Genomic DNA, 15,222 nt, shown 5'->3' with positions numbered 1-15,222 from the left:
GCGTTACTTATTCATGTTCAAAATCTGACATGTATGCAATTGGAATGAACCCTGCATAGAATTAGAATATATTCATTATGTGATAATGGCTCAATCCTCTAATTGTTATGACACTGTTGCTCGGGTGGCAGTTAGAGGTCACCTCTGCCTGAGATGAATACGTATTGAAAATCATCATTTACTTAAAAGGGTCTTAAATAACCTTTTGCTTGACCCTCTTGTTACATTTGTTTCTTTAGAATGGCAAAAATGTTAATGGCTAATTGTGACCCAAAAGAAACCAAAAATGAACAGTCAATATTCAACTCATTTTAAACAGAGAAAGAAATCTTTTAATAAGAATAATTGAAGTGTTCTTTATGTATTAATTATGTATTTATGTACCGTATGACTATATTTATTCAATGGATCGTTCAGTATTTGCTTTAACATGCCAAATTTCTTGTTACATGGTGTAGTTTCAGGCCATTCTTTTATAATTATTATTATTGAAAAATGCATAGAGGTACCTTAAAGTATGTCAACGCAAACATTTCTTTTTTCAAGAATATGTTCTATGCAAGCCCACTAGTTGAAACAGGCTCATTCTGATAAATATTGTGTTTGTGGAATAAATGTTAATCCACTCATTTTTAACCATTTCTGGGGGCGGCCATTTTGTCTTCTGTCGACTGAAAATGACATCACAACTGCTCACAACGACCAATCACGGCTCAGATTCAGAAAACAGGTCAGCCGTGATTGGTCGTTGTGAGCAGTTGTGATGTCATTTTCAGTCGACAGAAGACAAAATGGCCGCCCCCAGAAATGGCTAAAAATGAGTGGATTTTGCTGCTTAATTTATATTCTACAGACGCAAAATTTATCAGAATGCCGTCCGTGTTTCAACTAGTGGGCCTGGGAATGTATTCTTGAAAAAAATATGTTTGGGTTGATTTCCGCTTTAAATACAAACTTGACTGATTTTCACCTACATTAAATTCACTTATGCTCATTTATTTCCTCCTCACTGGAGGGGGGAAAGAGGAGATGGATTATTGAGGACAGTAGAGGGGAATGGGGGGTAGCCATTCATTCCCACTAACACTCACTAGGTCACCCTTCCTATGGTGCAATAACAATAATAATATAACCTTATTCCGCTTATAGCCACACATCTCCTTATATTTATCATTTAATTTGTGTATTTGCAAAGTATGTATATCTCCCCATTTATTATCTGTGTGCTGCTGTCCTATTGTGTGCTTTTATCATGTGTGCTGCTGGAGTTTTAATTTCCCCCAGGGAGTCTTCCCAAGGGATCAATAAAATGAAGTCTAAGTCTCTATGACAGCACTTGCCATTAACTTTAACAATTAAGCTATGACTAAACAATTGAAATAACAATCCCCACACACAATTAATCTCTGTTTTATATATATAAAAAAGTCTGCTGTTAATATTTAAAATAATAACAGTAAACTGATTATGGTTTTTTCTGCTGATCCGACTCTGCTCTCTTTGGAAGAAATTTATGACGCATTTAATTTGAGCTCATTTAACTTTGAAGCCCCGCGCAGACGCTTAGTATTCTCAGAGGAAATAAACAATGTCTCTTTCACTTGATTGTTTTTTGATTTCCTACGACAAATCTAAGCAAGATAGACGACGCGGTGAAAACAATTTATCTAAGTATTTCAACCTAATAATGAGATGAAATGATTTTTAAAAAAAAGTTTCTATGCCTTTCATATTTCCATTAGTTAATGTGTGTCAGTTCCCATGGGTTGTTCTGCTTTGAAATAAAGCTCTTAATTTATGTAAATTACAGACTGTTAAACTGATGAAGTTCTTTCAAATCATAGCTTTTTTTTCCCTCTTCCGATTAGTTACACATATTTTATACTCGTAATAGCATAATACCAGACACATTTTGGTCACATTGAACCCGATGTAAACGAAGAGTACTGAATGTGATATGTCTGCAGTACAACAGAGGAGTCATGCAAATGAGATATTATCATCAATATATCCTTCAGAACAGGATAAAGTAGAGCACATGAGCTAAAAAAAAAAATCACCCAGTTGTCTACATATACACACACACATGTACATTTTATATATATATATATATATATATATATATATATATATATATATATATATATATATATATATATATATATATATATATATATATATATATCATTGTATGTTGACAGCGTGGGATCGATTCCCGCTCAGTGACAGTGTCTATGTGTGCCCTGCGACTGGCTGGCGACCAGTTCGGGGTGTAGTCTGCCTTCGCCCATTGACGGCTGGGATAGGCTCCAGCAATTCCCCGCGACCCTGTATAGGATAAGCGGTTTGGAAGATGACATGACATGACATCATTGTATGTTGAATGTATCATTTCAACATACTTCCTTGACTCCGATTAATATGTTTCCCTCAGATGTCTTCCAAAGTCAGATATGAATCCATCAATACGACTGCAGTGTAAACGTTCATTTTGGCTTTAGCTCTGTCAGCTACTATGGCGTCAATCACAGAAATGTGACATCAATTATTGTAATGGAAATTTTACATAGCTGGTAAATGTTTACATAGAAATGGCTGGCTCTTTGCCTAAGATTATTTTTGTCCTTCCAAGTAACTGGAAACGATTTTACCGTATTTTCTGGACTATAAGTCGCTCCTGAGTACAAGTCGCACCAACCATAAAATGCATAATACAGAAGAAATAAACATATATAAGTCGCACTTGAGTATAAGTCACATTTGTGGAGGAAATTGTGCGCTTAGTACACATAATTTCCACCGAGATACGATGGTAACATTTAATGTTAATCTCCACTCCAACGGACCTCTGGCCAGCCGGTGCATACGTTCTTTAAGATTGACAGTGCATTGTATTATTGAGTGACAGTTTTGCACTAATCATTGATTTATGTTTAAGTAAGACCGGGGAGAAAGGTGAAAGGCTAGTCACTAGCTGGTTGGTAAAATGACTTGCTGACATACTGTTTGGTTTACAGACTTGACTGTCTACCTTCTCTCATGTTGATGATATAGTTTCAGATGGTATATGCACGTTCTTCTTTCATTATTGGTTTAATTAAGAACAGGTCTGAAATCTATTGTGTAAGTAAAATGCTGTTAATCCCAATGGATTGTTCTGCGTATTAAGTTAAATTGACTTGCATTTTGAGTTCAAAGAAAGAAAAATGAAGTTTAAATAAAAGACATTCAACATACTTCATTTTTCATTATTTTTTATTTTACAAAGAAATCGTAATCTTAATCGTAAAATCGGGTTTGCAAGACAATAATCAGGATTTTCTTATTAGGCAAAATCGAACAGCCCTACTCACCACTTATCCTCATCTTATCTTTCCTCACATAGGCTCGTAGGTGAGAGAGAGAGAGAGAGAAAGAGAGAGAGAAAGAGAGAGAGGGAGAGAGAGAGAGAGAGATATGCATGCACACAGACAAGTCCACTCGTGATGCTGTTCATGATATGAATCTGCTTTTTTTTTCATATAATGAATGTTAACTCACAGAGACCTAAACTGGCCGATAAATGGATTAAAGTCTGTCTTACTTCATGGTGTGACAGAAATTGTCTGACATGCAATCACTGCATGATCTTCTGTGTTAATCACTAGAACTGCACCACTGATCCCGAAAGAGGAAACCGCTACACTAATTGATAAGTGTAATTAAGTCGCTTAGTCATGAAGTGCTGCCTCCACAATTGAAAATTCAGTCAATGCTTTTATAGGTGCTTGCTAGCTAGAAGTCGCTTGCCTTCAGAACCGCCAGCTCTGGCCACCGGTCATAAGGGTAATCAGTCGTACTCAACTTCGGTCCACATTAGAGGACTTTGTGTTGCAGTTGTTGATTTTGTTTTTTGGTTTGTTTCTGCTGTCATGTCACAGATATGTCAGACACCTGGGAACGGTTTTCAATAGTGGGGGAAAATTACTGTATATATTCAGCCATTGTTGGTGATTGATGTTGCTTATACAAAGAAATATAGTCTTTTGTTCTTTTTAGGAACAAATGTTGGCTTATTGACTTTTTGTATTATGTGCTCATCTACAGTATGCCATACCAGAGACATCCATTAGATGTTCATGACTCCAGATTTTCTCCAGCACTGGTAGTGCTGGTTCAGAGCTAAAACTGATCTACTGTAGACACCATAAATGGTTATCATAATGAATGACTGTTTTGTGCTTCTGTCATTCACAACAGCCATACACGGTGAATGCAGAATAGCAAGTATCACTCCCAACTCCAGTCACTAATTGGAGTGATGCTGTGCCCCGTCATGCCACCATTATGCAAATCAGTTGCTTAAGAGTTTCATGCAAATGCACAATTAGAATCGAAAATAGAAAGACACATTCATGCTTATGTGCATATTCAACCTGCTGCCTGCTAATTATCTCCCGTTTTTTGGGGCGTCTAATACATATCAACAAGAGTGTGGTTGAAATCTGTACACGACTCCTGGTCAAATAGGAGCGACATTATTAACGCTTGAAGACAATCTATTCCAACACTCCCACTCTATCTGTCAACACCAGATACCTGGCGCAACAAATATGTGGTTTTGGCCAAAGTAATGCCTGGAGCTTCATGGTTTTTTTTTCTTCCACCCTAATTACAGATAAACATACGGCCAGGGCAAGCGCCGTGAGAGTTGTAGTCTGCCCAGGCCCAAAATGATAATGATGTGGATATGATAATATGAACATTTTCCAAGGCAATGCATTTTCACAGCGCTGATTTGAAGGCGCTTTGAGCCGACACCAAGGACAGTCCAAAGTAAAAACCAACAGAGCAAAGAAGCCAAAAATCACAGGCCAAAACTCTATTATTATTCAAATTAAACCTGCAAAATTCAGCTAAGCTATGATGAAGAAAGCAACAAAAGGTAAAATACAGTAAGACAGCTCCTGTGATGGGAACTAGCTACAATTTTTCCAGTCTAGTTAATCTACCAAAAAGGTATTTTCCTTTTCAGGACTCTGCTGATGATAGTTATTATTAGTTATTATAGCTGAACGGGAGCAATTGTGTGAAATTATATGCATCAAAACATATGATTTACAGGTTCAAACTCAGTGAGTAAAATAAGTACATTTTATATCAAACAAATACCACAAGTGAAATATTGATCGTATCCCACAAAAAGATTAAGTGGGACATCAGCGATGTGGCAGATGCTACAGCATTGCCTCGGAACAAATGCCATGCATCCAATGAGATTGCCCTGATGTCATTGCGATAATATAGTATATTTTCAGTTATAAAATGTTGTTCTTGTCCAATAAAAGATAAATGATTTGGTTTCTTTGTTGTCGGGTGATTCGCGGGGTGGGGGGATGCGGGGGCGGGGCATAAAACATTCACAGGAAAGGAAAACACAAAACCTTCTATTACATGTTTGTTGTTTTTGGATAAAAAAACGTTCACATTTCTGCATCTAGGCAAAGACGTAGTCACTCGATTTGACTCTGGTTCGAAAGTTGAATTTCTGACTGGAATGTCATTTTCCGAGCTGTAGTCAGACTTTGGAAATATCCTTGTCTTTTTGAATGCTGCTTAGAGCTTCCTAAACCGATACGTCACAGATCTAAAGTTACCGAGCTCAGTGTGCTTCCATTGTCCTCCATAAGTGACATGTTCAAACTCATTTGGGTGCATAGCTCGGGGTGGGATTTGTGGTATGGTAACAATGCAATGTCATCCATCATAGTTAGTCCTCGGGTTCATTAACATGTCACGCTAACCTTGACCAACTCTCCTCTCCAGAAAAAAAAAAAATCACAATTCATTTCCTATAGTCAGAAACCAAGTTCCAATACTGTCAAGATGACGGGGAAAGATGCCTGCGGGGAAGCGGAGACGAGCTAAGAATAGCAAGTGATACCTTTCACCTGAGGGAAATAACCAAACTCCTCCCTTTTGTAAAATGGAAAAGAACGTCCTATTCTCTCATCTCTTTCACATTGAGTTTCCGAAATATTGCCGTCTCAGAGACAAGATTTGTCCAGGGTCTAAGTCATTTTGGCCTTTTCAGCCAGGACAACAATCACAACCCTCTCCATGATCCATCCCTTCAATAATTATTCATTAAATGCACAATATATTCCGATTCAACACACACAAAAAAGGTAACAGATGGAGTGTCTTGCAAAGTATTAAGACATTTGTAAAATCGTCCTTTTTATTGATTAGTAATTATAGTCACATTTGACATCATTTAATGCCCTTTGTATGAAGTCAGAACACTGCTACTAGGTTTTGGTAATGATAATAAATAAACAAGCATGGACACTGAAAAGGTTCCTGTACCTAATCAATTGTAATATTTTGTGTGTGTGTGTGGGGGGGGGGGGGGGGGGCATATGTATTTTGTATTATGAGGTGTTTTTCAATATCAGTCTTAAAATGTCCATCTTTTTTCAGTGACACTACTTTTATATTTTTCAGCATCAGCATTTTTTTTATTTGAATTTACTGGTTATCGTATTTAATTTCCTTGTTTTGACTTTCAACTTAATGGCAGTGCTTTGGCCTTTCAGGGATGGCTAGCAAGAGGCTGGCGTGACATATGAAATAACTGTCGGATGGCAGCTTTAAATGCAACAGGGTGTGAGAAATGAGTCTCGGGTGTTAAACTTCATACGCTTGTTATGGCTTTTCACTACAGGCCGGCCTTGGTTTACGAAGGCTATACCGTAACCCAATAAAACATAATTTTGCCGGTACTTGACGTATTCTTACATCACCATGAAAATTTGTTCGTTGCGCCCATTTTGTAATCTAGAAACCGCCTCTGTCGGTACGGTTGTAAACTGAGTACCACCAGTATTGTATCTTCTATCATGAATCTATTATTGTTAACCATGAAGCAAATCATTTTGAAAGCCCCTTTTACATTGCCTTCTCAAGTTGGTCAAATTGGCGCATCAGAGGCATAATGGTAGAGCTTGCTGAGGTGGGACTTAGTTAATGAACTTAGATAATTAGATGCGTGGCAAAGTCGGCAACAGCTTTCAACACAAAGGGAGTCTGATGTTAAACTTTCCACTCATAGCCCCTGACACCTTGCACTTCTGATACTAGGTTGGAAACCAGCAAATTGTTGGTCTACTTCAATTCCTCATGCTGCTTCAGTACACACGGATAGCCAGTGGGAAATATAATTGTTTTGCCAAGACTTTAACCCATCATATTTGTCTTTTGTTTTCCGATAAGGTCGGTGATGCAGTGGCTCAACAGGGTCCAGTCCTTCCTCTACTGCAATGAGAACGGCTTTTGGGGAACCTTCCTGGAAAGCCAGCGAACGTGCGTGTGCCACACGGGCGTCACCCTGTGCCAGCGACCTATCCCTTGCGTCATCGGGGGCAACAACAGCTGCGCCATGTGCAGTTTGGCCAACATCTCGCAGTGCGGCTCGTGCAACAAGGGCTACAAGTTGTACCGTGGCCGCTGCGAGCCCCAAAATGTGGACTCAGAGCGCAGCGAGCAATTCATTAGCTTCGAAACAGACCTGGACTTTCAGGACCTGGAACTTAAGTACCTGCTGCAGAAAATGGACTCGCGACTGTATATCCACACAACGTTCATCAGCAACGAGATCCGCCTGGAGACTTTCTTTGACCCGCGGTGGCGTAAGCGCATGTCCCTGACGCTCAAAAGTAACAAAAACCGCATGGACTACCTCCACATGATCATCGGCCTGTCCATGAAGATCTGTCAGATGCGGAACAGCAGCATCGACCCCATGTTTTTCGTCTACGTCAACCCGTTCAGTGGCAGCCACTCGGAAGGCTGGAGCATGCCCTTCGGTGAGCACGGCTACCCCCGCTGGGAAAAGGTGCGCCTGCAGAACACCCAGTGCTTCAACTGGACCCTGTTGCTGGGCAACCGCTGGAAGACCTTCTTCGAGACCGTACACATCTACCTGAGGAGCCGAGCCAAGATCCCCACCGGCCTGCGCAACGACACGGGCCCCGTCGACCTGGCAGATCCCAACAAGCGGCAGATCTACATCAAAATATCCGACATCCAAGTGTTTGGCTACAGCCTGCGCTTCAACGCCGACCTGCTCCGCAGCGCTGTGCAACAGGTAAACCAGTCGTACACGCAGGGAAGCCAGTTTTACTCGTCGTCGTCCGTCATGCTCCTGTTATTGGACATACGGGATCGGATTAACCGCCTCGCCCCTCCGTCTGCGCCCGGCAAACCCCAGCTGGACCTCTTTTCCTGTATGCTGAAGCATCGGCTCAAGCTCAACAACAGTGAGATGATCCGGGTCAATCATGCCTTGGACATGTACAGCACAGAGATTCTAAAACAATCCGATCATCTGACTGCTAAACTGTGTTGATCGCTTTAAAACGTCAACGTAAGGACAGAGAACGACACAGAAACAGTCTCGCAAATGAACTGAACCTCCGGGGTGGGCTCTTCTTTCATTTTCTTCTTTTGCCTTTTTCCTTTTTTGGACCTTTTCTGCCTTTTTGATGTAACTCAAACTTTGTAAGCATACTTCGTAAAAAGCGGGGGGAAACGGAAAAGGCATCAATGAAAGGAAGACGTTAATCGGAACTAACGTAACGTAAGGACTGTAACATATCTGTCAAGCATGTCTGTCATTTCTCCAAAGAACTTTATTGTCAAAGAGAGAGATTAAAAAAAAAATACCTGTGATACAGAGGCCTTGATTGGAAGGTTGTATCTGAAACTGCCATTCTTCTTTACCTGGGAAATTAAAAAGAACAAAAAACATTTTTAACAAAACAAAAAAAAAAAAATCAACGGGCAGACCAGATATCCTTTTATTTCTGCTAACATGCAAAATCAAAATGTTTATATACACCCTAAGGATTTAAAAACAGCTCTATAGCGTGTAAGTTAGTCAACACATTTATTATAGAGTCTTTATTACTTTTCCAACCCTCGGCGAGTCGGTGAGTTATGAAGCACTCGGTCACTGTTCTGACATGTAAGGCACACGCAGCAGGCCAATAATGGATAGTCATGTCAAATAACAAAAAGCCAGCTGTTTATATACCGTATGTACATATACAGTGTACGTGGGTGGATGTGCGTGTGTGCGTGTGTGTGTATGTCAGTGCATACCGTTTTAATTTTTGGGGGGGCTTGATAATTGAATGTGTCCAATTTTTCAATGCAGAGTACTACTTGCGTCTTTTCTGTTTTTATTTGTTTTTGTTCTTGTGGGTCCACAAGCCAGTAACTTTCCCGCTGTGTGATTGCATCATTGTCGTGGATTTAACAGTCAATGCTAATTTTGCACTGCTTTGCGTAAAACTGACAAACAAAAAAAATGGTACAAATGTTGTGACTGCTGGTTTGTGGAGCTTTTTCATGGGCACCAAAATCTTAGCGTTCATCGATCAGGCACGTTGACGAAAAGCCATAGACGACACCTACCCTCTCCGTTCCAAGCTAGAATAAAGTTCCATCCCATTTAATTTTACATGCACTAGAATACAATTTGCTTCTCTCTCTCTTGATTTGAGACAAAAGCACAGAAAACAGTATGTTGACGAGCCACTCGATTTCTATGTCGTGCTGCAAAAAAAAAGAAGATATATCAAAATGTAATTTTTTTAATGTTTGTTTTAATCTGGAATCAGAGCAATGTTTTAATCTGGAATGCTTTCATGACCACCATTTTTTTTCCCGATTGAAATCCTTCCCTATACAGGGTATATATTTTTTGTTTTTCTTAGTTATCCCAGATGACTGTATATAATCCCATTTGTTGAATATGGAAATGATATCAGCATTTCTCTCATGTGTTGCTGGTGAAACCTGTTGACCTGGTGTCTTTATTATTCTTTTGGCACAAAAAATAACTGTGTAAGACCCCAGAACATTTTTTTTTTACTTGTTTACATGTTACTTTTATTTTGGTTAACTTGCTATATATTGCTGCTTTACTGTTAAGTGTGACACTAAGTCTTGTGGACATTGCAGAGGCACATACTCCATATCTGGAATCGCAGATTTTAATCATGACCATTTTTTTTTCCCGATCCGCGACTCACAGTACTTAAAGTGGACGTAACATGGACTATTGACCATTTAATTGCTTGTATACACACTGTTGGGTCTCTGGTGTGCCTGTCGACCTGTTAAGTGTGAAATTACTCAACCACTTAAATCATTTGTAAGATGTCTATTTCGAAAAATGTGTCTGTGAGCGAGCTTTACAGATTTTTTGCAGAATTTGCATAATACCGCCTCCACACCGATATTGTCCACCCATGACTTGGCAGATAGGCTGAGTGAAGAGCCACCATTTTCTAGGGGTGGAAAATTTACACAATTCTGCCGGTCCATCATTCGTAACCGGCCTGGGCACTCATCCGTCATCATAAGTCCATCATTTTTTTCAGACTGAACCAAAGCAATCCTCAGTCCATAATGTTATTTTAACCACACTTCTCCCATCGCCTCCGTCAGTAAATTTTACTGTATATCACAATAAATTTCTCTCTATTGTCAGTCCCACCAACCTCAACCGCCCCCCTCCCCCCAAAAAAAAAACACCAAAAAAACAAAAAAACATCATAGTCCTACAGTTGAAAAATCCAATTTGATTAAACTGTTAAATTCTGTCAGTCATCAGCAAAATGGACGCCCGTCAGTGATGGACTGACGGACCGTCCGGTAGCACTGACGTAAACGGAAATATCGACGTGAAAGTTAAATGCAAAGTATAGCTGGAATGTTGTCACAGCTTAGTGTTAGCTACACTCTAGCAGGGTAGACAAAACTAATCTCAAAGCTTATGTCAGCATGGCTGCAAAAAAAAAACAAAGTAAGTGACAAAAACATGATCTTTGTTGCAGACCTAAAGGGACCTTAGAACACTTTTCAATGGTGGAAAAACTGCATAACACGTCAACTGTAATATCCCAAAGACTTTTCGCCTTGTGTGTGAATCACTGAATGGCAAAATTACAACTACGCGTGATTCAGTTATCATTTCAAGTGGTACACTTTTGAGAAATTTCATTTTTAAAATTAAAAGTATAAAGCCGTTATGAAAAAGGTTCCACCTCCAAAAAACAAACACTTTAAGTGTCATATCTTTTTTATCGTTTATTCCACTCCGCTACGAATTCTCAGTTTAATAGCATGCTAATATGGACATGGTAGAACGTGGCGTAGCATTTGCAAGACAACAACTATCCTCCATTGTATATTAGTTAAAGTTAACTTTTCCAACACTGACAGCACTTGTCTCAACATTTTTTTACTTTACTACGATGGTCTACGAGTTTTTCACTTTCAATTGGCTTTTGTGTTCAATGACTTTTTTTTTGTTTGGTTTTTTTTTGTGATTTGTGCTTCATACACAGGTGTGCTACAGCTGAAACTGTGCCTGAATTCCTCCCATTAGTGGATGTCAGGGCAGAAAGCTACGCAAGTCCTGGATTTTAAAAGATGCACTAAATAGTCCCTGAGTTATTGGCACTAGATTGGACAATCCCGCAGAAATGATACCATATAATTCTTGAATTTTAATTTTATCATTATAACCATATAAGTGCCTATTATCTATCCCTTTAACATGTTTAGAGCTGGTCAAAAATCCTCAATCAATGACAATTCCCTCTTAAAGAGAGTTTGCTGTTAAAAAAAAAAAAAAGAAGCAAACATTCAATTTCGTCCCAAATTATACACTTTACATGTTAAAGTGTGGTTCTCATTTGGTTTGTCACACTATGAGACCATTTTTACGTTATCGGGACCATTTACTTTTGTAGTTGAGCCACTGCAAGGTCCATAAAACAAGCACACATTTATGGTGTTTATTTTGTTTTATATATCATCAACCGACAACGTAAAACCATTCTTATAAGGTGCAATAACCATACACTAACCTATGTTAAAAATGTAGCTATTTATGGGGGTGAGGTTAGTCGTTTAAGGGTTTAAGGCGAGTAATGTCATGTAGAAATGTAAAGAACATCAAGGGGAACTCCAAATCCACCCGATACATTTTGAGTGCTAATCTGTATTTTTCAATTTTGCGCCCAGGCAAGAACAGTTTGCGAATGTTCCGCTACTTGCGATGTATACAGTAGAACTCATTTAACTGCAGTCATTTACGCGTCCCGCATCATGCTATGTAGCGTTGCTTACATGTGTCCATTAAATGTGTCCGAAGAAGAATTTCACACCTAATACCTTGCCAATGTAATGTTTTTTTCCTGTTTTGTTGAGGTCATGATATCAGCTTCTTTCAATGAATGTTTCGAATTATAATCTATTTCTCATTAAAAGGCTATATTTAATACTATTTGGCACGCTTGTTTTATTTTTATTTTCCTGATTTAGTGAGATTTTGCATTTATTTTTAAATTATATATATATTTTAAAAAATCAACACTATGAGACTGAATGGACCATAGGTGTGAATGTTCACCTGAATGCTTGTTTGAAGATATGTATCCTCTTGCCCAAAAGTGAGCTGAGAGATGCTTCACCTCAACCAAAACGGTATGAGGACAAGCGTTTAGAAAACAGATGGATGTGAGTAATGTCTGGTGTTGGCATGTCTGTCATCATAACAGAAAATCATATGGCCTTACATGCTCTTGTTAGTTTACATTTAAAAATGTATTGTGTATCTGCTCTTATGCTTTGTTTTGCAATACTTTGGACTAAATTTGACAAACTGTTACCTTTTGAGCTTGATTTCAAATGTGTATTGTATTAAAGGCTAAGCACTTTCCTGTTTTAGATCTCATCTGTCAGACAGGAACCACCATGTATAATTCATGGCAATGTGACTTCTGAGTAATGTGCAACGTGAGCATAGCAATGTTACCTGCGGAGTCCCGCTGGGATCAGTACTCGGCCTCACGGCTCTGTCACTATATGCTGCCACTTGAAGATCTTCTTTACAGCCTACAAAATTGCTGTGACATAGAGGTGATGCCCTGTAACTTTTAGCTTCTTAACCCTGAACATTTAAGATACTGGTTATTGGATACTGATACTGCCAGTCACAGGCAACTGTTTAAGCACACCACACGTTTGATAAAAGTAACATTTGCTAAAGTGAATCAGCAGAAAAAAAGAAAGAAATATTATATATATTTTCAACTCAACCCTCTCCATTCAACAGAATATTAAGAACATTAGGACTAATTTCTACACTTAGCATTTGGTTAAACCACACCTAGTTTGCATCCATTCTATCGCTGTGTTTCAGCCCCTGACATCTGGATTTTGGCCTGTCTTACTGCCACTTCTCTTCTCTCCTCCCTTTCCCTGTCATGTTAAGAGAAGGGGCTAGGTGGAAATGAGCGACGTGAGGCTGTTACCTTTGCTACTGAGGACTCTGCATCCTGAGCATTTAGGCATTTCTTTATCATCCAAAATAATGTGACCATCCAATACAACGTGGTCCTCCTGATAATGGGATCCCTCCATATGTGTTCCCTTGTCAAGGTTTCATCCTTTCTCAAATGGTTTATTTGGGAATTCTTCCTTGACAGGATGGGGGATTTTGACCAGGGGTGCCGTTGGTCTCTTTGAACTGTAGATTTGTGAAGCCCTTTGAAACGTTTTTTTGTGTTTAAGGGTTATCTAAATAAACTTGACTTGAGTAGAGGAATTAATCTAATCGTTAAGAGAGAAAAAGGGGTTTGGAAAAGGCTGCTTAAATTCCTTTATGGAGCACTTTTTATGGAGACACGTCCATTTAGCTGGAAGCCTTTAGCTGTAAGGATGAGAAAAGTGACAAAAGTGCCTTTAAAGAGAACCTATTGTCCTCAAGCATTTGAACACTCCACTTGAGTTAGAGAAAAAGCACGGGCCTTTTTATGCAAGCCATCAGTCCGGCCTGTGACTGAAATGAACCCCTTTATATCCTCCACCCGAAAGCCTTTTAAAGCTAAAGAAAGCATTCAATTTGATTGGCTAACATCTGGAAGCCTTGTTATTTGTTACAATGTCTTTAAAAATGTTAAGATTAGAGTAGAGTCCTTTTGTTGCATTAGCTTTTTTGCACCCTTTAGTCTACAGGAAATGAACAACACACATGCGATTTCCCGCTGTGCCTTTTTATCCTAACCCTCCAACTGAGCTAATTGACTAGCTATTGTTATCCAAGCACCTCAAGTGATCTTTAATCAATCACTACCTTTTCTTCTCCCTCAACTGTGTCTTGGCTCACTCAATTGCCTACTGGGTGCTTCAAATATGTCCCTCAAATAGATGCCTCCCTTTTCCACATTAGGAAAAAAATGGGTAGTTGGTTCTAACTCCGGTTTTCATACCATCCCTTGAATAGACGCTGTGCCCTAATTAGCCATCAGCTGTGTCATCCGCTTATGAAATGCCACTCCCTCAAATAGATGCCTCCACTTTTTCACATCTGGAAACAAATTGAAGGCCGTCCCCAATTAATTGTCATTTGCGTCATCCACTATTGATAAATAAACACCTCCCTTTAATAGATGCCGGCCTGTTTTACATCAGGAAAAAAAATGGGTAGTTGTGTTGAACGTCTCTTTCCATCCTGTAAATAAATTATGTGTCCCAATTAGTCACCAGTGCGTAATCCACTTAGGATGAATAAATACATGCGCAAAGTAAAATAGATGTGTCACCACAAGTAAGCAAAGCAAGTGCTTCTTCTACTTATACAGTTGTATCTTGGTTAAGTCATTTGCTTACTGGGTGTGTCACCCATTTAATCCGTTGAAATAGACACTAGTGATGGGTGATTATGGAAAAAATATATAATCACAATTATGTTTGATCGAGAAATAACGATTATTAAAATGGATTATTCATTGATTTCAAAACTTTGGTAGTAATTTAACTACCAAAACTCTACGACTCAAAACTACCTATCTACTACTATCACACCACCATGCCTATTCATTCCTGCACGTTGAAGACATTTTTTCGAAAACAATGTTTTTTTCAGGTACAAAAAGACCAAAATATCAAATATCCTGTGCAATTCAAGCACCTATCTATGTATCAATCAATCAATCAATCAATCAATCAATCAATCAATCAATCAATCAATCAATCAGTCAGCTAATCAAATGTTTTTTAATAACACCTTTCGTAGTTTAAAGCAACACAAAGTATTTCACTAAACAAATGAAAAAGAAAAAAACTAATTCCCTCTCGGCGGCACGGTGGACGACTGGTTAG

General features: G+C 38.9%; 1 protein-coding gene across 1 annotated transcript in view; it reads left to right on the top strand.

The window, feature by feature from the left end:
• Positions 1-12,776, top strand: part of brinp1 (bone morphogenetic protein/retinoic acid inducible neural-specific 1) — a 152,852-nt gene extending 140,076 nt beyond the window's left edge. Inside the window, exon 9 of the mRNA XM_086053829.1 lies at positions 7,255-12,776. Within this exon, the coding sequence (XP_085909955.1) occupies positions 7,255-8,389 (1,135 nt within the window). The 3' untranslated portion in view covers positions 8,390-12,776. The remainder of the gene's footprint in view (positions 1-7,254) is intronic.
• The last annotated feature ends 2,446 nt before the right edge of the window (positions 12,777-15,222 follow it).

The sequence above is a fragment of the Filicampus tigris genome, chromosome 15 (assembly GCF_054856515.1).
Source record: "Filicampus tigris isolate MCC_2025a chromosome 15, RoL_Ftig_1.0, whole genome shotgun sequence".
In the NCBI taxonomy this organism is placed as follows: Eukaryota; Metazoa; Chordata; class Actinopteri; order Syngnathiformes; family Syngnathidae; genus Filicampus; species Filicampus tigris.
This window is presented reverse-complemented; position numbering and strand designations above follow the sequence as displayed.